The sequence below is a fragment of the Thamnophis elegans genome, chromosome 3 (assembly GCF_009769535.1).
Source record: "Thamnophis elegans isolate rThaEle1 chromosome 3, rThaEle1.pri, whole genome shotgun sequence".
NCBI lineage: Eukaryota > Metazoa > Chordata > Lepidosauria > Squamata > Colubridae > Thamnophis > Thamnophis elegans.
Window position 1 is genome coordinate 93060046 of NC_045543.1, and position 23107 is coordinate 93083152.

The 23107-nt window shown below is 34.9% G+C and overlaps 1 protein-coding gene across 1 annotated transcript in view; it reads right to left on the minus strand.

Annotated features, from left to right (window-relative positions):
- Positions 1 to 23107, minus strand: part of PRDM6 (PR/SET domain 6) — an 87543-nt gene that overhangs the window by 5673 nt on the left and 58763 nt on the right. The window contains 5 exon segments of the mRNA XM_032214147.1: positions 1960 to 2136; positions 15734 to 15887; positions 15890 to 16029; positions 16031 to 16073; positions 18461 to 18585. Coding sequence (XP_032070038.1) covers positions 1960 to 2136; positions 15734 to 15887; positions 15890 to 16029; positions 16031 to 16073; positions 18461 to 18585 — 639 coding nt within the window.

Genomic DNA, 23107 nt, shown 5'->3' on the forward strand with positions numbered 1-23107 from the left:
TAGATTGAAGCTGAACACTGATTGAGTTGCATTTTGGCAAACATGGCACTTGACTCCTCATCTTAGCACTCTAGGCATCCCAGTGAGATGGCCAATCATAATTTTTATGAAGCTTAAGTAACTTGGTATTTAAATGGTTACATTTATATATGGTTTACAAGCCAAAGCAACCAAAGAAAGTGGTTATTATAATATAATATCAGCGAACACATGGTTTTGGCGTTATTTGGGCTGCAAGTTAAAAAAAAGAAAGTAATGGAATATTGCTAGTATTTCATCTGAGTATAACAATGGCTGTCAAAAGTTATGCAACAAAACTATTCCACAAACAGAATCTGAAAAGGTATCTCCACTCTAGGTTTCTTTATGTGATATGGTTTCTCAAATGATACTTTGCTGTTACTATCAATATTTAGTGGCTACTGGCCTTTGCAATTAGTGTGTATGTCCGTGTGGAAAACTTTGAGTCAGTTTTTTAAATTATTATTATTATTTCTGGCAACTGCCTGGACTGGTCTCTGCAGTTTCCTTGGCAAGACTTTTCAGTTGTCTGCCATTTTCTCATTTCCAGAACTGAGAGAAAGCTGTGACTAGTTCAAGGTGCACCTTTGTGCTTAACCCAAAACTAGAACTCATGGTTTCCTGGTTTCTAGCCTGATTCTTTAACTATTACACCAGGGGTGATATTTAGTTACCTTCCCTACCGGTTTGCAAATGTGAATGCGTGGCCACCTCCCTGCATTCGCTAAGCATCTCACGCATGCTCTTTTTGCTTAAAAAGGGCCTAAATGGGATACTATAGAGCAGGGGCAAGTGTGCGGGGACACCCACGATTTCCGCTTCTGGTTCGGGTGAACGGTCCTAACCGATAGAATAACACCTCTGTATTACACCAACTAGCTGTTCCATAATTAGAAGCGGAATCAATTGCAAGCATGTCAATAATTTAAAAAATATGTTATTTCAAACTTACTTGATTTATCTGAACTACTTAAAACATAAACAATCAACAACAAACCTTGTTTTTCCATGCACTCCAAACATAAGATGTCTGCCTCAACCACATCTTGCAAAGCAACTAAATCTCAGCATGGAATTCAATTCAGCTATAGTAATGATGGAATAGAGGAGGACACACTCTTTAACCCCTTTCTGTGACTTTTATTTTTTTTTCATATTGATAGCTGCTCTGTTTTGACTAGTTCTGGGAATTAACATACTAAAGGTTCATAAGGGGAACATCTGAACCAGAATTGATTGGCCTGTGAATATTGTTGGGTTACAACTCTTATCAGTCCTGGTGAGCATAACTGTAAGCCAAAACTAACATAATTTGTAGTTCAGTATCCACAACTATGTTTTCCACCCCCCCAATTTCACTCTAAAATATTAGTTGTACTTATATAAAATAATATAATCATACACTTGTGTAGTATTTTTTTCCCTATTTAAAATACTTCTGTCTTAAAAGTATGCAATCACTGTTGCTTTGATGCTCACTGATTGTTCCCTACTTGATGTTCCTGAATATACTGTGCATGACATATGCCTGAAAATTTATTTATTTTGTTGTTCTTAGATACTATTACTGGAGAGATTGTTACAGATTTTTTTAAAAAAAAACCAACCACCATTTTCTGGTAAAATTACAAGATTATGTAGCTGAGATAAAGAGAGACAAAGGATGCAGAGGTAAAATAAAGGTATAGGTAGAAATAAAAATATGTAAATATATGAATACTATCATAGCCCTTAAGGACTCAATTAACAAGTTGACTCCTGTCGACATATTTTTCTCCTAAATAAGTGACACTGAAATAAAGAAGGAACATGGCCAGGTTCACACATCTGTTTAGTATTCAGAAGTGAATTCAGAAAGGACATCCCAGAAAGTGTGAAATTTAAATCTGGATTATTTTAGTGTTTCCTTCCTGCTCCACTGAGTCTTTGATTACTTACTTAAATGGTTTCTCCCCTGTATGTGTCCGGATATGATTGTTGAGTGTAGTAGCACCAGCAAAGGCACGACCGCAATAGCCACACTTGAAAGGTCTGTCACTGGAGTGAGTGACTACGTGGTTCCGGAGCTCTGAAGGTTGGGAGAAGGATTGGGAGCAGTGTCCACACTGATAGGGCCTGCAGAAAATAAGAAACACCCAATGTGATCACTACTTGTTTTGTTTTTTAACTGCAGCACATGGAAAATCATTTGGGTGGTGCCGCCAAGCTTGGATTGCTTACTTCAAAAGGGAATGTAATAGTGAACTTCCTAAAAATTTGAAATGTTCTCCTTCTCATCTTCCCTACTGATGTGCTCCACATGTGATAAATACCATATCCTATAAGCGTAGCAAGCATTGCTATGCTTGCTAGATATTGCAAAGTCCAATACATTTAGGGATGTGTTGTCTATAGTCTTTTTTTAAAATAGTAGGGAATCTCAGTTTCATATAAGGTCCTCATGAAAGAAACATTTTCCCTCCTCTTCTCACAACAAAATATTGAGTGTATTACCAACTACAAACAATAGTATCTTTGATTCTTCTGAGAATGTGTAATATAGTTGTTACATATACTCAAAGAATCCAACAAGCTTGCTCCAATCATTTTTCTGTTTAAAATCTCTAAGGCAGGTCATCTTTAATAAATGAGGGACTTGGAGGATGGTCGGAGACTGGAATTCAATCTTTCATTTGAAAGCTTGTACTGCTGAATCAGAGGTGGTATTCAGTAGTTTCTGACCAGTTCGGAGTGGTTCGGACAACTGGTAAATATCACCTCTGACTGGCCCCATCTTTTCTCTGCCTCCCGAGTCCCAGCTGATTGGGAGGAAATTGGGATTTTGCAATAACCTTCCTCTGGAGTGGGAAGGGAATGGAGATTTTACAGTATCCTTCCTCTGCCATACCCACCAAACCATGCCATGCCCACCAAGCCATGCCCACAGAACTAGTATTAAAAAAAATTGAATTCCATCACTGTGCTGAATATAATGACCCTTCTACACTAAGCATTATCAATGCCTATGGAATCTAAATACAGGCTTTACTCATTAATTCTAGAAGACTCTTAGAAAAGCTTGGACCTATTTAATGCAGTGAAAGCTACACTGGGCATTGATTGACTTTACTGTGCTACATGTGTGTTACTTATTCAGTAGTGCCACTGTCATACAAAGGATTTGTGTATATGGCTTGGATGTGTCATCAGTAATACCAGTAATGTATATGAGCAGCCAGCCTCCCAGCCCTGTACTCAGTAGGTAAAAATACCATTAGAACAAGGACAAAAATAAATAGAATAAGTCTGTTAATTCTAATATTACACATTAAAAATGTATTGGTGGTGTAGAGATCTTTCTGGATAGAGAAACATCTCAACAATATAAAGGTTGAAGCATTGTTTTGCATGTGATTATGCCAACCAAAGGGAAATATATAAAAGCATCAGTTTACTTAAAATGCTTTAATATCCACAAAAGCAATGCAATGAAAACATAAATATTTTTACTTAAGTCTTCTGCAGACTGTAGTCTTAAAGGCAGAAATTCAGTTCAAGGTAATAATTAATATTTATGAAGACCTCCCTGAATTGAAACCAACATTCCTTATGTGTTCCTGTCATCTGTAATCATGTGACTATCAAAAAAATATTTGCTTGGCAGCAAGAGAAAAACATGACACCTTGGTTCTAGAAATCCCTTCCACAGCAAGTTCAATGGGCCCATTCTTTCAGAGTTTGCTATTAGAATGAAATCAATTAGTGGTGCTAAGATTTATTTTTCAATCTACACTCTTTTAAAATCTCTTTGTTTCAAAAAAAACTTCAGGTTCAGAAAGAAAACATTGTCATGAAAATAGTTCTTATTATGACAAACACCCCTACCAAATTTTAGACTTTTACACTGAAGGTATGTACTCTTTCCAGAATGGGATTGCAGCTGAAGCCCTAATGAAGGAATAGAATAGTCTAAAATGTACTGATATTTTTCTCAAAGGAAATAAACATCAGATGAACCATCTAGTTAAAACAGTTCAGTTTGTTGTATAACTGTCATGGATTAAATACTAAGAGGTAGTAAAATGGATAGGAAAAACTACAGCTCTCTGTCCCCAAATCTCTTAACCAATTCCCAAAATGCTCAGATTAAGAAAGTCAGAGTGGGATAATCATAAGAGTCACTCTTATCTAATCCTCATTCTCTCCTTCCCACCATAGTATTTTGCCCAATGCAGTTATGGGTTCTTTGTTGACAGCTCTATTAGATGAGTGAAGTTTAAGATTATAAAATCGGTTATACTGATCTACTACCCCAAATATCCCATATATCTGAGAGTTCGGTCTTTAGCTTTAGCTCAGTGTGATACACAACTCTGGTTTAATTATAAAGAACTTAAAGCATGAATTTAACGGAAAATTAAAAAGTTTGGGACATGGTTGGGACCCCATAATATACAATACATGAAATTCTGATGTGGTCTTCCTAGAGCAGATTTGGAATGTTCTAACTCAGTATACTTTATCCTGATGCTGCAGTATAAAAAATGATTTGTTCCGCGTCAGCATTCAGGTAGTTCTTGATATACATAATAGCTCCTCACTATTATCTGCTGCCATCCCCATATTTCCACCCATTTGTCCACCTTAAATGCTAGAGTTCCTTGAACCACCCCACTACTTAATTGTTACCTATCTTAAATATCAGAGTGTGCAACTGAAATACGTACATATTCTATTTTTTTTTACACTGCCTTCCCCTTGTCACATTTCAGAATGAACTGTACATGTACATGGATAGTGCTGTAGAAATCCAAACATATTAAACATCCAGTATCATTTAGACCTTTCGGGAGAGGAATATGGATTATAAGAAAAGTTCATTGGAGAAGATGGTGCATGATAACACCTTTCAAGAATCGGAAGAACTCTCATATAAACTATTACTGTAGACCTGAAGTCATATATAAATAATTTGAGTTACAGGCTGGTTTTCCACTGAAAATTACAAAACTTTTTTTTTCAGAGGATAGACCTATACAGCAAAAGAAATTGAACTTTAGAAAGAGATAAGTTCTTCCCTGCTGCAGATGACCAAGGCAAAATTGGGCTGATCTAGCCGTATGATGTGTGGGATTGGTTTAAAAAAGCCAATTTAAAGGGATTATACAAATTCTGCATACCTCTTCAATGCAAATAATCTGTTCTTTGCCTCAAAGAAGGCTCCAGCCAGCTATATTGCTATTTCAAAGTTAGAAGAAATATCACTTTAGAGCTGTGAAAAACTTGGGCGGCATCATCCTGTACACATCTTGGAAGTCCTATTTCATAGTTACAATTTTTTTAATTTTGTTTTCCAAAATTAGAAAAAAGAATTCATTTTGCCTTTAGCTAGACAACTCCAGATTGTAGCTTCCTTTTGTTGAAAATGCCTTATGTTGCCAATGGAAACTTCAAAGCTTTAAACATATTTACTCAACAGGCTGTTTTATTTATTTATATTTAGCTCTACCAACCTCTTTTATTTTTTTTTAAAAAATAAGGATATATCTTTAGGTGTCTCAAAATTTTAGTGCTGAGGAACAAGCAGCTTAAGCTACAATTCGTAAAACCTGTAATGTTAATGTACACTGATGTCTTACCAGCGTTTTGTTCTGAATAAATATGTATTGCTGAAGAGCTAAAACAAAAGAACAAAGGAAAGAGACAATGGTGACCAGGCATACAGAACAATTCAATGAAGTGTACAATAAAATGTTATCCCTCATTCGTCAGCTGGACTGCTTAATTGTGACTACTTGCATCACGATCACCAATACCTATTTATTTTACAGTGCTTCAGAGCACTGATCACAGAATTTTCTGCTTGATTAATGGCCTAGCTTTGGTCAATAGTTCAATACTATATTATTTTAATTACATTATAAAATCTGTGATGAGTGTTCCACAACAAGTTTCAAATGTAAAGTTCTATAGCTTTAAGATATTACTTGAGCTGAGATTATTTAGGGATTTAAATTTTCTTTACATTAATAATAATCAGATTCCCAAACATTATTTGATCATTTCTTATGTAAATATGTGTAGGAAAGGGGGTGGGAGGAGTAAGAGAGAATTTGTTTTTCTGCCGAACTCCCATAAAGAACTTTCAGTAAACCCTAATGGTAATGCTACTAATTAAAGGATTTATGCATGCATAGATTAGATAGACATAGACAGGCATATAGATAATAAACAGACAGATTCATGCCAGTAAATGAAAAAGAACTGTCATACAGAAGCCAGAACTATATACTGAGAAGGATGATGTAGTATACTTCTAGATGATACTGTATCTTTATTGTATTAAATTTATTTAGCACTGGAATTAAATTTGGTTTATTATTGGATCATTTTCATAAGGATGATTGATAAATATAGATAATAGAGATAGATGGATGATAGATAGATATAGATAGATAGATAGATGTGATAGATCGACAGATAGAGATAGAGAGATAGACACAGAGAGCGTTAATAGGTAGATAGATGATTGATAGATGATATACATAGACAGACAGTCAGTCAGTCAGTCAGGACAGACAGACAGAGACTGGGAAAGGGAGAGAGACTGAGACAGGGACAGGGAAAGAGAAAGGGAAAGGGAAAGGGAAAGAGAGACAGAAACAAGAGATGGAGAGATGATATAGATAGATATGATTTCTCAATTCTTTTTTCTAGTATCTATTTACAGGACATTATTGACCTTTAAGTGGAAGACTTTTGGTCTGAGGACACTTCATTAGGACATACTATCTCTGAGCTCTGCAAATCCTATGGATTTTTTTACACTCACTTGTTTTATTCTTTCTTTTACATAATTAATAATGAAATCTTTATATATGCTTGTTTCTTCATCCTCCTTGCCCTGCCATTCAGACTTCACGTAGAAAATTTGCAATGTATATAACATTTTTGGATGTTGAAGTAGCTGCCTTTCATACAAAGCTCAATGTACATAAATTTCAGGTTTCCAAAAAAAATCAGATATTTTGCACTGCATTAATACTACATATTAAAAGTTATATTCTAATGCATGCTGTTATGATCGGAAAGTAAATTCAGTTTTTGTTCAAAGGAACTATTCATTTTTATATAGAAAATGAAGCTGATAAGTCAAATGTACAAAAATCTACTAAGGATTAAATATTTTACTATAGTGTATTCTTTTTTCTTGGAGCACTTAATAATAATAATGTACTGTAATAAGATATTTTTAGTATTAGATTCTTTTAGTAAAACCATAAACAAAGATGTGCTGTAATCATCATGAATTGATTTTCTGAGAATGAGTGGGATCATTAACATTTATTAGCCCCTGGTTATCTATTTTTTAACTGGTACCAAAATAAACAAATAAGTCACTAAATAAAATCAATTAATTCCTTATTTCAAGGTGATTAATTTTTCTGCAAAATCAAATCATTCTTTGTTTATAAACAATAATCTCTCTGAAACAATTGCAACTGAATAATAGATATACTAAGCTTTTAACATTTGTCAGAAAACCTGCAGTTACTATACTTTCAAGACTATTATTTTCCATAAAAGAAATGTATAGTGATTGCTCAGTGATTTACTTAATAAATAGTAATAATTTTCTGTAATAGAGGCTATATTATTGAAATCACTCCATGAGATTAAGGGGGAAATGAAGGGATGGAGGGTTTGTTTGTTTTTCAAAGTCCCTTCCAGGTATTCTGCTCATCTTTCTTAAATCTAAGCTTTCATGTAAAATAAAAAAGATTATTGCCATAAGCAAATAATATACAGCTTTATCATAGTAATTAGACAAAAATACCTCACATATCTAGAATATCAAACTACAAACTAGTAACTCTACAAGCTTTTTAGAAGCAATTATGCAAGAAGTGTTGGATGTTAAATTTGATTTATTGTCAATTCTATAGTCAGAGGACCAAATCCTGGCAAGGTGTCCATCTTAAATGTGATGGGATATAAATTGTAAATTGTGATTTGGGAAAAACCTATAAATTTTATTAACAAATTTTCATTTAGATCTTGTTATAAAGGTGTAAGGGTTTTTTTGGGGGGGGCTGATGAGTGGAACTGGGGATAAATAGTAAATGATTTTTAGCCAATTATAATAACAACAAGGAAATGTTAATGGTCATTATTTAATAATATATACATGCTATGGTATTGGCTAAAGTAACTTAGATATAAACGTTAGTCAGTGAGTTGGGAAAAAGGGGGGGAGGCTTAAAAATGTTATCTATGACTTTTATTTAAAAGATGCTATAAAGGTGTAATGTTATTGGAGGATTTTTTGAAATAGCTAATGAATGCCATTATGTGGTTGTGTCTTTAAGTATGAATGATTTGAAGTAAAAGCATGTTCAAATAATTGTAGTCAAATGAGAACTGTAGTACATTGATAGTAAGATATACAAAGATTTTTGACTTAAAGTGTATAATCTAATATGAACTATAAGTAATGACTTTGGAAGAAATGCACGAAAGTTATCTGTAACCAATCTACTGGTTTCTACAAGATGTAATGAAGGATTCTTTTTTTGTCTTTTGTTTCAAATAAAAAAATTTTCGAAAAAAATGTGATGGGAACAAAGAAGATAACCTACAGTGACTAAAGCTACTGTCATGGCTAATGTAGAACTGGGGTAGAGGTTGGTGTAACAATGCTTTGGGTGATAACATATGTATATAATGGGAAATCTAAACAGGAGGATGCTGTTGTTCTCATGTGCTGCTTGTGAGAGGCAGGTAGATTTCTGGATAGCAATAACAATAGCACTTAGACTTACATTCCACTTTATGGGGCTTTACAGCCTTCTCTAAGCAGTTTACAGAGTCAGCATACTGCCCCCAACAATTTGGGTCCTCATTTTACCCATCTCAGAAGGATGGAAGGCTGAGTCAACCTTGAGCCTGTTGAGATTTGAACTGCCAAATTGCAGGCAGACGGCAGTCAGCAGAAGTAGCCTGCAATACTGCACTCTAAACACTGTGCCACAGTGGCTCATCAAACAGAAATGATAGACAAGATTGAATTGGTCTTAAAATCAAACAAGATACTCTAAAGAATATATCTGAAGAAAATCCAACATACTACCACACTAAAAACACAATCCTACAAGACACTGTTTTTCAACCACTGTGCTATGGCCCATTTGTGTGCTGTAAAAAATCCAAATCAGTGAACCAAAATAAATGATAGGAAGTAGTGCACAGCCAGCACACAGCCTCTGTGGCATCACCAAGGGCCAGCTGCCTCCATTTCTTCTTCCAAGTCCCAGCAATTTGTGGTATCATGACACACTCTTCATCAGATGTGTGATGAAACATATTTGATCTGATGTGCTCATCAGTAGATGACAGGAAGTGATGCACATTCAGATGGACTTTGACTTAAGACCACAATTGAGCTCATAACCTCGGTTGCTAAGTGAAACATTTGCTAAGAGAGTCTTGACGCATTTTGTGAGGTCTCTTGCCACAATTGTTAAGTGGATCCCTGGAGTTCTTAAGTTAGTAGCAGGGTTGTTAAATGAATCTGGTTTCCCCATTGACAGAAAGTCGCAAAAAAAAGAATCATGGTTGCCAAGCATCCATGACCAAGGGGATGCTGAAATGGCCAGAAGTGTGAAAATGGTCATAGGTCACTTTTTCCAGTGCCCTTGTAACTTCAAATGAAGTTTAAATAAATTGTAAATCAAGAGTTACCTGTATTAGCACATAGCTCATGATATAAGCTTGAACATGCTGTATTTATTAATCAATCAATATATTATACATGTAACATTTAATTTATCAAATTAAAAATTACAAATGTTTTTTTAATTATTTAAGAAACTGTCAGGAACAATATCAATATATGTATATTAAAACATTATATTTATCATTGAAAATGCATGGTAGACTGTGCATGACATTAAAAAAATAATGATGTATTGTAAGAACTGCTTTTTTAATTAAAATGCATTATGAAAAAGTTATTTTTTTAAAAAATCACTTTGATTGAAGGCTTCTGCTTACCCCTTTCTGGAGCCCCCCAAATGGGATTGTTGGGAATTTCTGCAGCAGAAAAACAGAAGAGAAAAGGGATTTCTAATCCTGGTTCAATGGAATAATGGGTAAGATTGTCGAGAACCAGGCAAAACAAGCAAACAAGCAAAACAAATCTTGGAAACCGCTTGGCCAATTACTTCTAGAGGTGCTTCTAAATTTTAGACTTTAAGTTGATTTCGGGAGAAGCATTAAATTAATTAGCAATTTAAAAATGCATTCTAATGCAAGAGGAACAGCATCTAAGGAGAGAAGGGGGTGTAAAAAAATGAAGATGGCAGCCAGAATGGCTTTCTAAGTTCTACCCCATTTTATATGAGACAGAACCTCTTTTGTTCCTTTTTTTTTAAATTCTTCCTCTCCCACACCTGGCAAGAGACGATGTAACCAAAATGGTGAAAACTGTTTCCAGAAATCCAATTACTATAAAACTCAACATTGCCTACATACAAAACTTGAACATACTTAATTTGCCCTGGGGATGTTATTGTCTACCATACATTTTTAAAGGCTGAAGCTGCTGCCTTTAAAATAATATAACATATATTATATCATATAATTGATCAATTATTTATTAATATAAATAAACATTATACATTGTTCTCATATCATTATTCTGGAAAAATAATGCCATTGATTTGAATTTTCCAAAATTCAAATCATATCATAAAGAATGTAAGACCCTTTTACTGCATTATTATTAAAAGGGATTGGCTTCAGATTTCTGGAGAGTTGAGGAAGGCTTTTGTAGAATCCTATAGAAGAGCTAAAAAAGCACACAATGTGTAATTATCTCCTGGGAGTAACTAGAAATAATCAATCATAGTAAACCACCTCAGACGATTTCTTAATTTTTTTGTAATTAAAAAATATTAGGTTTAAATTAAAACAGATACTTATCACCTAGAATGAGAATAGAAAATCTAAATGAAAATATCCATGCAATATGTATTGTAAAATGAGACAAAAGTTACTACTATACTAATGCTGTACTATACTATACTGTACTACTACTGTTACTACTGAAAACAGGCAAAAACACTGTGCGCTTAGTGAATATATTTCTTCTGTTTTAGTGGAAATAAAAGTGCAAAACAACTCCCCTCCCCTTTTGAAATGCCATTCTCTATGCAGAAAAGCATTTCCACTCTGCCACTATAATCATGCTACAGGCACTTAATGTCTCTATCCTTGTCACAAATCACTCACAGTTATTTTACTGTCAAATCTACCAGCCATAATATCCACAAACCAGTTCAAGTTAGTGAATTACACAGGTAAAAAGTAACCAGGCATGACTTGGGGAAGAACTGACTTTGGACCTGCAAACCTATCTCTGCTACTGTTGAAAAGAAAGAAAGGTCAATCATACCCCTGTTCAGAAACAATGGCGAAAGGGATGTATCAAAGCACGGGCAGGTCAAGGATGTTACTATCAAAGCAAGTGGATTTTTAATCTGTTGTAGTGTTGGACATTCTGCGTAGGGGAACATGACATAGAAAGTCCTTGACAATTTAAGAAGAGTTACATAAGATTCATATTCCACTCTTTAGTAATAGTCACAACACTGTCTATCCTTTGAGTGATTTAAACAATTTCTATAAAGCATTTTGCTTCAGTGCAACTTGAAATGAAGCATGAGCTTATACTGTTTTGCAAACTAAAGTCATTGCATCTATAAGAGCAAAGTGACAGTAGTGTTTTAACTCACTCTGCTCTGGAACTTCTTTCAGGCTTTTTCTGCAGAGTTCAGTTGATGTGCTTCCACACTAGATTAGGTTTGACAATGCACAAATCCACAATGCAAGCCAGAAATTTAAACCCTACCGACATGTGCTGAAGGTATTTCAGGCTAGGTATGCTGCAAGGATTCTGAAAACTTCCTTTTCTCTAAGCACTTTTATAATGTTGAGTCAGAAGTCTGAGACAAGCCTTTTCTCACAGTATTAGCTCAGTGCTGAAGGCTGCACAAATGGCTTTGTTAAGATGAAGATGTCCTCTTTATTTCCATGGAGTGAATTACTTTGTTAGAAGTGAAGGTGTACGCTTTGTATGGGTCTAATAATTACGTAGTAAGGTAAAGATAAAGGTTCCCCTCTCACATATGTGCTAGTCATTCCTGACTCTAGGGGGCGGGGCTCATCTCTATTTCAAAGCCGAAAAGCCAGCACTGTCCAAATACATCTCCGTGGTCATGTGGTTGGCATGACTAAATGCCAAAGGTGCACGGAACGCTGTTACCTTCCCACCAAAGATGGTTCCTATTTTTCTACTTACATTTTTACATGCTTTCGAACTGCTAGGTTGGCAGAATCTGGGACAAGTAACAGAAGCTCACTCTGTTACGTGGCACTAGGGATTCGAACCGCTGAACTGCCGACAAGCTCAGCGTCTAAACCACTGAGCAACCATGTCCCTTTATACACCATGTCCCTTTTAATATGTAGTATTAAATGCTAATTAAATTATTAATCAAACATGACAACAGTATTAAAATGCACATTATTATCAAGAACTACAAGTATTCCCCTAGAATTATAAATACATGCACTGGGAAAAATTCTTGATTGTCCCCAAATCTGGCTCCAACATTCTCCACTGAATAACAGCTATAACTTGCATAGGAAAACCTTATTCACTTCATCCATTACAAGATATTTCCCACTGAAACCACAAATAATTTTCCAAAAAATCCATAAACTAGTTCTTAATTAATCCAGAAATTTTTTTTTGAAGTGTATATTCAAAATGAAATTCTTATCATATATTACAAGATAGAGGACTGGTTGACCAAAGAACATTGTTCTTTAAAAAGATTTAAGGATAATCTGTATTCTTCTGATACAGAATTGTGATAATCTCAATTTCCAAATTGTCCTTACTCCCCTAGCAGTCTCTACTCTCAACAAACAAACAGTACTCTTGTAAAATAATGTTAATATTGCATTCAGTTTTTGTATCCAGAAAGCAAATCCAGAAAAGCTGCTTATAATGAGATTTTATCCAGCTCTGTCTTGTGTAAGGTAACTGTTTAAAGAAGAGTTTTGCCACCTAATTCCTTGAATTGCTGCTAGAGATGACCTACTACTGATCTGACCCTTCCCCAAGCAGTTGGAAAAGCGTCAAGATTTGTATTCCAACCTAAATCTTCTGGGATGAACAATGACACTATAATGATATTGACTAAGAGTCACATTTTATATAATTGCTTTACTCAACTACAAAAACATTGACAAAAAGTGCAAGCACAATATTCTCACACATACAATCATATTCTTTATTTGGTGAGGAAAATTTTGCTTGCTAATATTAATATACATCATTGGAAAACTGAAAAAAGTACAAGTACAATGCTAGATGTATTGATTGAAAGATGTACTTCTCTACCCTGGCATGCTTGGACTATTCATAGCTTACATTTCCCTAACCAGTTTCTTATTGTAATATCTGAAAATGGTCCTAGAATATATAAGTTGCGTGAGTACTAAAGTAAAAATAACTGGTGTAGATTTTCATTAATACTAAGAGGCAGAGGTAAATGAGTTTCCATGGTTTTCTTTACTGTGTTTCCCTGAAAATAAGACATGGTCTTATTTCTTTTGACCCCTGAAATAAACACTTGGCCTTATTTTTGGGGATGTCTTATTATTTTGAGGTGCAGGAAGTGGCAAGCTTCATGGCTGCTGTGTTGTAATATTTTCAGGGAGGGCTTATTTTGGGGGGAGGGCTTATTTTAGAACAAGCGTTCAAAAGCCTGATTGGGCTTATTATCGGGCAGATCTTATTTTCGGGCAAACAGGGTAATACATGTGGAACCTCCAGATAAATTCAAATGTGATTTGTAAAACATGATGAAAACATCTTCCTTCATCTCACTTCAGACTATGCCCAATCTTATAGCAAAACAACCTAAATGGCTGCTATTTCAAGATTGTTTTGTGAGCTTCAGCATTAATACAAGGTTACAGTTAAGATTTAGTGATAGGTTGAGCCAGGTTTAGAAACATTACTATAATTTAGTATGATTAAATGTCCAAATAAATTAATTGTGGAGGGCAATGGACATTTGAATTTTTAAAAATGGCATGCTATCTTACTTTTTAAATCCTCAAAATTGTTATTGTAGATGCTTTAATTATGGCTCAATGTTTTGCACATTTTAATGCAGTGAGGATAGTAGCATGAATTTGACTTTAATCCAAGATCTGATTTCTTACAGACAAAGAATTTTGATGTACACTACAGTACATGCATAAATATTTTGGAAAATTAGCTAATTTACTTCAGTGGAAATATTACCATTAAATACATATATCTCACCATACAGTCTATCACTTTATTGAAATGAACAAAACAATGAGAGACCTGTGCATCCATTCAAATATATTTAGATCTCTGGTTGAATAGCTTAAATTCCTTTGGAAATTTTCAAGCCATATTGAAAAGGCCTTTTTTCCCCTTCTTGAAAATGATCACCTATTAATTCAACACATTTATTAATTTATTCTAATGCAAATCCCACATAGAAGATTTACTGGGGAAAAAACCTGAGGTTCTATAGTAGTAAACATGATTAATGTATTTTGATGAGATTCCTATAAAATGATAATAGATTTATACTCAGCAATGAAAACATATTAAATGTTTACTAAAATAGCACATCGGCTTTGAAAACTTCTCTCTAATCTGCTAAGGCTCCTTTTCATCACTAAAGTAGCATAAGAACAATATTTGTGAATTGTTTCTGAAATGATTGTTCCAGGACATTCAATCATTTTTGTTAAAGCATCTCTTTGTCACTAAATCCCAAACAATATTTTTATTGGGTTAATTTGATTTTTGCCTTTTGTGCTGCCAGCTATCATGATTGTCAAATAAACCAGATTTGATTCATAAATAATAGTTCCATTATCTCTACCGGGCCACCGGTCAGGATACCTGAAATTTTAATTCACTTGTTCAGCTAAATTTCATCCTCAGTTCATGGCCATAAAATTCTGTATTGACAAACTTTCAACCAACTTTGACTCTGAGGTATCTAGTCAACATTTTTCTTCGGTGTGGATATTAGTTTATTGAATAAATGGCATCTGTTTTCCTCCATCACTAGTGGAGTAGGTATTTCCTTTTGACAGCTTTGCACGATTTATGGCTTTGCATGCTCTGAAGAAAATAGTGCTAAGCAAAAAATTCCAATTCATTACCCCTTAGTACTTAATTAAGTTCATACACATTGCACACTATAGGTGAACCCTGAAATGGCTATGACAGCTGCTGAGCCACAAGTTATATTATCTCTCAAAGATAAAATGACTTTTAATTATCTTGACCTGTTTTTCCCCATCTGGTATATCCATATATTTTTCTTCTATTTTGTCCCCCTCCTCCACTTTCCAAGAGATGCACCAAACTAAGATTATATTCTTAGCCATTTCCTCTTATCTGTCTCTTTAGGTGCCCAATATTTTTACAAATAATAACACTAACCTACAGCCATTATCTGTATGTTTCATACAGCTGCAGATGAATTGCTCTGCACAGGTTCCTCCTAATAACGCTCTGTTGCTGAAAAGAGTGTCAGCCTGATAAAGCAAAAACAATGTTGTCTATATAAGCAGATAGAGAAGTAAAGAGTGCCCATGTTTTTACCTGTCAGGGTTCTGTGTACAAACATGCATTTGCAAGAGGATCCGTTGGGTGAAAGTCTTAAAGCATTGCCCACATTTCCAAAGATGCCAGTCACTAAACTCAGAATTCAATTGACTTGTTGATGTCGGACTTGCGAGAACTCGTTGGTTTTTACATTGATCTGGTTAAATCCTGATTCGAGAGAACCCGATTTATCCAGAAGAGAGAAATTCCTGTTACATGGAGTCTGTGGAAAGACTACGGATCGCTGTGGAGGGGCAGAGGGTGATTTGCTACTTTTGCTGAATGGCTGGAGAGTCTTGTCTTGACATGGCTTCCATAACAGTTGAAGGAACGTTCACTAGGGTGGAAGGAGGGGGGGGGGACGACAGAAAATTCTTGTCATTATAACACAGCCTTCAGAAATATGAAAAAAAAAAACAATTCGCGTAAACACACCATAATCTACTTATATTTCATTGTATTTACAATAAAGCGCTGAATTCTAATAGTAGAAGTAAACAGATAAGCATTGCAATGAATTTTTTCCTGATCTACACAAGCAGTCCTGTACATGGTAGTCAGGAAGTGTTAAAAAAGAACTCCAAAAGCAAATTTGAGATTTCATTTCTGGGTGTTCCCTCATGCCATGAACATCATGGTAAGTGGAAGAACAGCACTGCAAAAACAGGCTATTTTAGCCACTGTGATTGTTTTCTTTTGCAGAGGCATTAGAAAGATGGAAAATCTTACTTACAACCCATGATAACCAATTGTTTTCAGAATTTAATCACCATTTTCATAACAATGGCAACAAAGTCTTATTCACTATAAGAATGTGAAATAATCTTGGACATACCTATCTAACATTTGTAAATGATTTTTTTTCATTATTTCTCTTTTGCAAATTTTAAAACTCAATTCTGGAAAATTGATGTACAATTAGTATCAAACAAACAATTTACACAAATATACATGAAGAAAACAATTTATTAGGCAGGCAATTCAATTCAGATGAATAGATGAATAAATCTGGATGTTTTATATATTTTCTTCAAACAAGAACTTTTCAAAGCAGGTGGGATGGGTATAATCCAATTCCTTCACTTAAATTATTCTTTGTTTTTTATTTGATTATATACTTTTTAATGTTGCCACCCAGAATCATTGTGCATGACATGGAATTTATGTCTGAATAGACAAGAATAAGAGCAATATACAAAATTTTACACAGAATGTGATTAAATGAAATTCAATTTTTCAAATGTAACAGATATCTAAAATAATTACAGTTGTTTGCAATTATGATATGTGTGCGTGTAATTGACATATTTCAGAAACCATAAAATTAATTTATTTATCCAGCAAGCAATAATATCAATGACTCCTCACACTTCATTTCATGCACTTCCTCATGTGGAACAGAAATGGCAATCCATTATCCCCATTTAAATGCACTTGTGCTTTGCCATAATATCTATACCCCTCAGAAAATCAAAATTTGAAGCTATCATGGTTGTTTTTTCGTTTACAATGTGTCATTGATACCTATCATAATTTCCATAAAACAAGAGAATAGATTTGTTGACTTTCTAAATTTCATGTAAAATTTGACACATTGCAAAACAGAGGAAGATGGGAAGGAAATTGATGCAGGATAAATAAAAACAATAAAAAACAGGCTGTGTTCTGCCTTAAATACTTAGGTTTCATGACAGGTCGAGTTATGTACAGAGCCTGGGAACAAAAATTATATTAAATGTTTTACTGAGAAGGTGGACATATTGTTACATTAGTTTTTGCTCTGTCTCCCCATTATATATCTGTGGTTGTTTGATCTAGCATCTGAGACTGTCGATGATGCAGTGGCTAGAACATGTTACAACTGATGCAGAATATATTTGGACCAGGTCGCTCCCTTTTGAATGCAAACCACTCTCATTTAGGTTAAACATAGGAGAATATATTTCTTTACATGCAACAACTGGCAGCAAGGTCAGTTTCCCCTTCCCTTTTTTAACTTAAAAAGATACAGACTTGGTGTTTATCTAGTGAAGTGTATATGCACACAGTGGAGATGTGGCACTAGCTTTTGTGATGAACCAGGTGATAAATTTCACTGCTGATTTCATAATATCTATAAGATTAATATTGCTCCATAATGCTCACTAAGTTGATGGGTTTTCCAGATCCTAACTAACATCTTAATGGAAAGAAAGGGTATAGCCTGTCTATTCTTACCGGCTTGATTCAGCCTTCCATCCTTCTGAGGTGGGTAAAATAAGGACCCAGATTGTTGGGGCAATGTGCTGAGTCTGCAAACCGCTTAGATAGGGCTGTAAAAGCACTATGAAGCGGTATATGTCTAAGTGCTATTGCAATTCCTAAATTCTTTTTAGTAATGAGCTGCTTCTCGCTGATTAGTGTTGCAGTACTTAAGTTAAGAGTCTTGCAAACCCTCAAGTTAATAGTCTTCAAATGCAACAAATATTTATTATAATCATAAGTTAATTCATATCTTGTACTATCATACTACTAGTTTCCATAGTTAGCACCTTCAGAAGAGTTTTTTATATCTAAGGTGGAAAATTCATGTTTGTTTGTTGACATGATTCAGTTCATAAGTATAAGTATAATCTTATTGTCATTGTACTTAAATACAACGAAATCATAGGATAAGGATCTACTTCAATCTAAATACAAAACATGGATGCAGATAAGATACTATTTTTTGATAATTCCACTTACAGTTCTCATCCTGTGCAATGCACTGCAAAGGAATTCCAAAGAAAGATGTGTAGCTGTCATTATACCACACCAACAACTCAGTGCCTCTGGGAATATCCATGCAAGCTCGGTAGAATATATTTGATCTAGTCATAGGATAAAAGAGAAAGAAAGAATGAATCAGAACCCAAGATATTTTTTATTAAAGTGCATCCTCCTGATCACCTGAGTGAAAACTTTGTCTAGCAAAAGCAATGCATTCTGTTAATCCCAGATATCATAATCTAGTTTACTCTGCAGAGTAAAAGCGTGCTATGTATTTTTAAAAATTCAGTATTGCTTCACTTTTTTAATTTACAGAAGTTGAGTTATAAATAAAGAACTAAATTGTAGCTAGTATCCCTCAACAGCATTCAAACAAAGCAGACAGTTATGTAAAATCTAAGATTATTTAAAAGTGCCTGATACTACATAGTGCCCAACAACTTTTAAGACAATTTATAATATTTTAAAACCATACATTTCAAATATTTTCAAGCTTGCAGCCTTTTGCTTACGAATATAATTTAAATATCATGCCTAACTAGCAATACTTGTACAGTTTTTGAATGTAATCCTAACTCCCTGAAAATGTCTAATACAGCAAAATACCATCATGGAAACTCCCAGCTTGTCTGCTGATAGCTTGACAGATAACGAGCTACCAGCAATTGGTGATAGTTATGTGACATTTCAAAATGAGATATTCTGGGCATAAAAAGGCACATATTTTGTTTCTTAGCATTCAGTGACTTAAAACGGATATGAAGATAATTAATAAATTGCATGTCTTCAGAATCTAGAATAATGTTGCAGGTTTTTAAAAGTCGCTAATATAGTCAAAAGTGAACAATGGATTCATACTTTTTCAGCAAAGTCACTTGTCTGGAATGTCAGAATGTTCCAAGTGTATTTTCACAAAACTAACAAAATCATAACTGAATAATACACCGGGAGGCTGAATATTTTGGAACATTTTGAAAATATAATTATTTTCAATGGATTTAATTTTAATACAATTAACTCAATGGAATTCGTTAACACAACTTTTCTTTGTCTTCTTTGTAGCCTGAACAAAGTTGAACTGTTTTAAACAATAGCAAGGAGATGCTGTATTATAGATTGAAGTTCTTTGGATTCATTTCAATTCTGCCCTGCTCTCTGTGTGTGCATACATACAAACATACATGCCTACCAGTGGTGGGATTCAATTTTTTTTACTACTAGTACAGTGGCCGTGGCTTGGTGGGCATGGTGTGGCTTGGTGGGCATGACAGGGGAAAGATACTGTAAAATCTCTATTCCCTCCCACTCCACGGGAAGGTTACTGCAAAATCCCCATTCCCTCCCAATCAGCTGGGACTCAGGAGACAGAGAATAGATGGGGGTGGGGTCAATCAGAAGTAGTATTTACTGGTTCTCTGAACTACTCAAAATTTCTGCTACCAGTTCTCAAGGACTGGTCAGAACCTGCTGAATATCACCTCTGACACCTACTCAAGGGAAATCCATCTGCTTGCACCAAGGCATGTTACCACTTCATTGTGCTTAGCACAGCCTGAGATCTGTACAAGTCGGACGGAGTTGTACAGTCTGACTAAACTAGAGCTATACAAAGCAGCCATTTTTTTATTCATTCATACTTCCCTTTATGTATCATTTTATAATGTAGTTAATAAATATTTTCTTAGAAGGAAGAACACAATCTGAAACAGTATCAGGGCAGGCTACAGGCAGTGGTAAAACTAAAATAGTCATTTAGGAGCCAAAAGAGAAATTATTATCTTGACACTGTAGTTTGTCACCTAAACCAGTTACAGTAACATAAAATATCCTCATATGTGATAGATCGCAATTCAATAAATACAAGATGAGCATTCTTTTCTACCTGGAATAGCACCCTGCAGAATGATATAGCCATAGAAGTAAGGAAGGGCCATTTATAACACCACCTCATGTGAAGCATAGATATAAATGGAGTTTTGAAAAAGTTGAATCTGAACTGGTTCCTGCAGTGAAGAATTGCTAAAAGCTTGAAGTCGAGATAAAAGCTTGCAGGATGGTAAGCCTTAAATTTAGTCCCTTTGTAAAAAATTGGCCAGAGTGGTGCAATTTGTTTCTTGTGTAACACTGCCGACATAAGGAGAATCTTTAACCACATTTTTCATGGCAGTGAGATATGCACTTGTCAACATATTTTGTCACCGCAAAGTGGCTCTTGGCAACAGGATCATAAAGATCAATAAAAAAGTGCAGATTCTCAATATTTTACGAGCAGCTGCAAAAATTTCATTTATCTTGTTATTTTCCTCGCTTACTGCCACCCTGTCTCAGGAGGGCACTGCTGGCTAAGCAGAATGCTTTTTCCCCAACCTATGAATATCTGACAAAAACTCAAGTCTTGCTCTCTCTCCTGCCCTCATGCTCTACCCCTACCCCTCCCACTATTTTCACCCAAGCTGCACATTTTATTAATTCTTTCCACCATTACATAAAAATCAAATTGGGGCAGAGTTATAAATCACCCGCATCTCCTGACTTTGGAAAAAAAATACAGTCTACTTTGTACTTCACCCTTGTAACTTTTCGTCTCTCTGTTTGGCTTCACCTAACATAAACACAGCAGCCCAGCAAATGAATGTGCTAAAACCCAATGACACACTTTGGTGCTGAAAGAACTGAACTGTTTTCGAGCAATGGGTGGTCTCTGAGGAGTAGGCCAAAAAAGAGGGGGGGAAGTGTAAGCATACACCATTCCTTACAAGCTCACAGAGCTTCCAAAACTTGCAGAAATCTCTGCATGTTGAAGTACATCAAAGGGATTTTTCCTCTTTCGGATAATATTTCCTTTGCTGACATGTATTTAGTATTGTGGTTGGATGATCATAAAGATAGCTTCGTGGCGTCCAACGCAGTTGAAGCAGAACACATGCCAACAAACATTATTGTCAGCTTCAAAATAAAAACAAAACGTTCAGCTAAGGGTCAATCAATCAAGAGCTCTTTGAAGAAAATTCCATTTAGATATTACAAATCATAACAGAATGAATTTAAACCATCTGACTTTCAGTGAGGAGGACGTCCATATACAATAAAAATTAGATGGATTTTCAGGGTCCAAGTTTGTTTTGTTTTTTATTTCTACACTTGGATGTAGTCCCTGGTGATAGATGCCAGGGTTTTTTTTAAACTGTTTTTTAAAAGCAATTGAAAACAGATCAAGAGAGAAAACTCTAAGCAACAATTACAGAATGAACAGGGAGCTATAAGATCTGTTTAATATTGACAGATGTTTAATGGTTTCCCATGGCTGGAGTTTGATTGAGAATGTGTATTTTTGCTTGCAAATATGCTCAGTTTAAGCCAGTGAATTTTGGGGGAACGGTGCTCCTATGCAATCAACTCTATCTGCTGACTAGGAGCACCTTCTACTCTCTTCTTGGAAAGAGCAAGCAGAAGTATGACATCATTCATCTCTCTTTCTCTCTTTCCTCTAAGAGTATATCAGATGTGACACAGAACTCTGCATAAGGACAATATATGTTCACAACTGTCCTAGTAGATCAGAAAATACCTCGATTACAAGCACACCATCTACATTCTTGTTTAGGCAACTTGAGTGACAGGTATGGAAGAGGTTGGTTGCATCACACTAGCACCATACCTGATGTGGCACATGGTGCACTGCCATCTCCCACAACCTCTCCATTGTGCTTCAACAGTTGTAAATGGTGTAGTCTTTATGACAACAATGCATTAATTTCCATTTTAGTTTTGCTATGGATTAAATTATTTGTAATCTATCAAAGCAGGGGTCTGAACACAGTGAACAAAAAAATAGAAAAGCTGAAATTAAAACGTCAGCGAACTAAAACTAAACACCTCAGAGCCCCCCAAGAACTAAAACAATCCAGCCACAGGATAAAACTGTTCCACCTCTCTTCCCTATGGAAGGAATTACTCACAGACAAGTCCATGTTTCTATGAACATGCAGGATGAACTCTTCATGAAGGGACTCCCAACCTACTTTTACTAATAATATTATATTGAAACTTTCGTCTAATAGAAAATGTTTAGTGGCCCAAATTGGCAAGTTGTTTTCCTTTAATTTCCTATTATTTACTTTCATGTTTAAGTTGTAAAAATTAAAGGCATAATAACCATTGCATTCATGAAAGTTTTCTGGATTGTGAAGCTACTTTTATTCATCTTATTCTCTTATTCAACTGTAAAAATGATTTTTGTCAACTTAAAAGTATGTGCATTTTTGACAAAACAAAACAAAGAAGCTAATATAGCAATTGCCAAATTAGCTGTAAAGTAGAATAGAATGGAATTCTTATTGGCAAAGTGTGATTGGACACACAACGAATTTGTCTTTGGTGCTTATGCTCAGTGTACATATTGCCATAATTCCTAGTTGTGTCAAATCATTGTTTCTGAATTTAAAAGGGTAATCAATCAATCTTATTATGGTCACAGACCAGCAAATAAATGCATTAAAGTAGCAATAACAGTAAAAATAAAGATAAAACACAATAATATATTGCAAATAGTGGAGTATTAACAATGAACAATTAAAATTGGACTAATTTTACATACAATATAGCAGAATTTGGTCACATTCA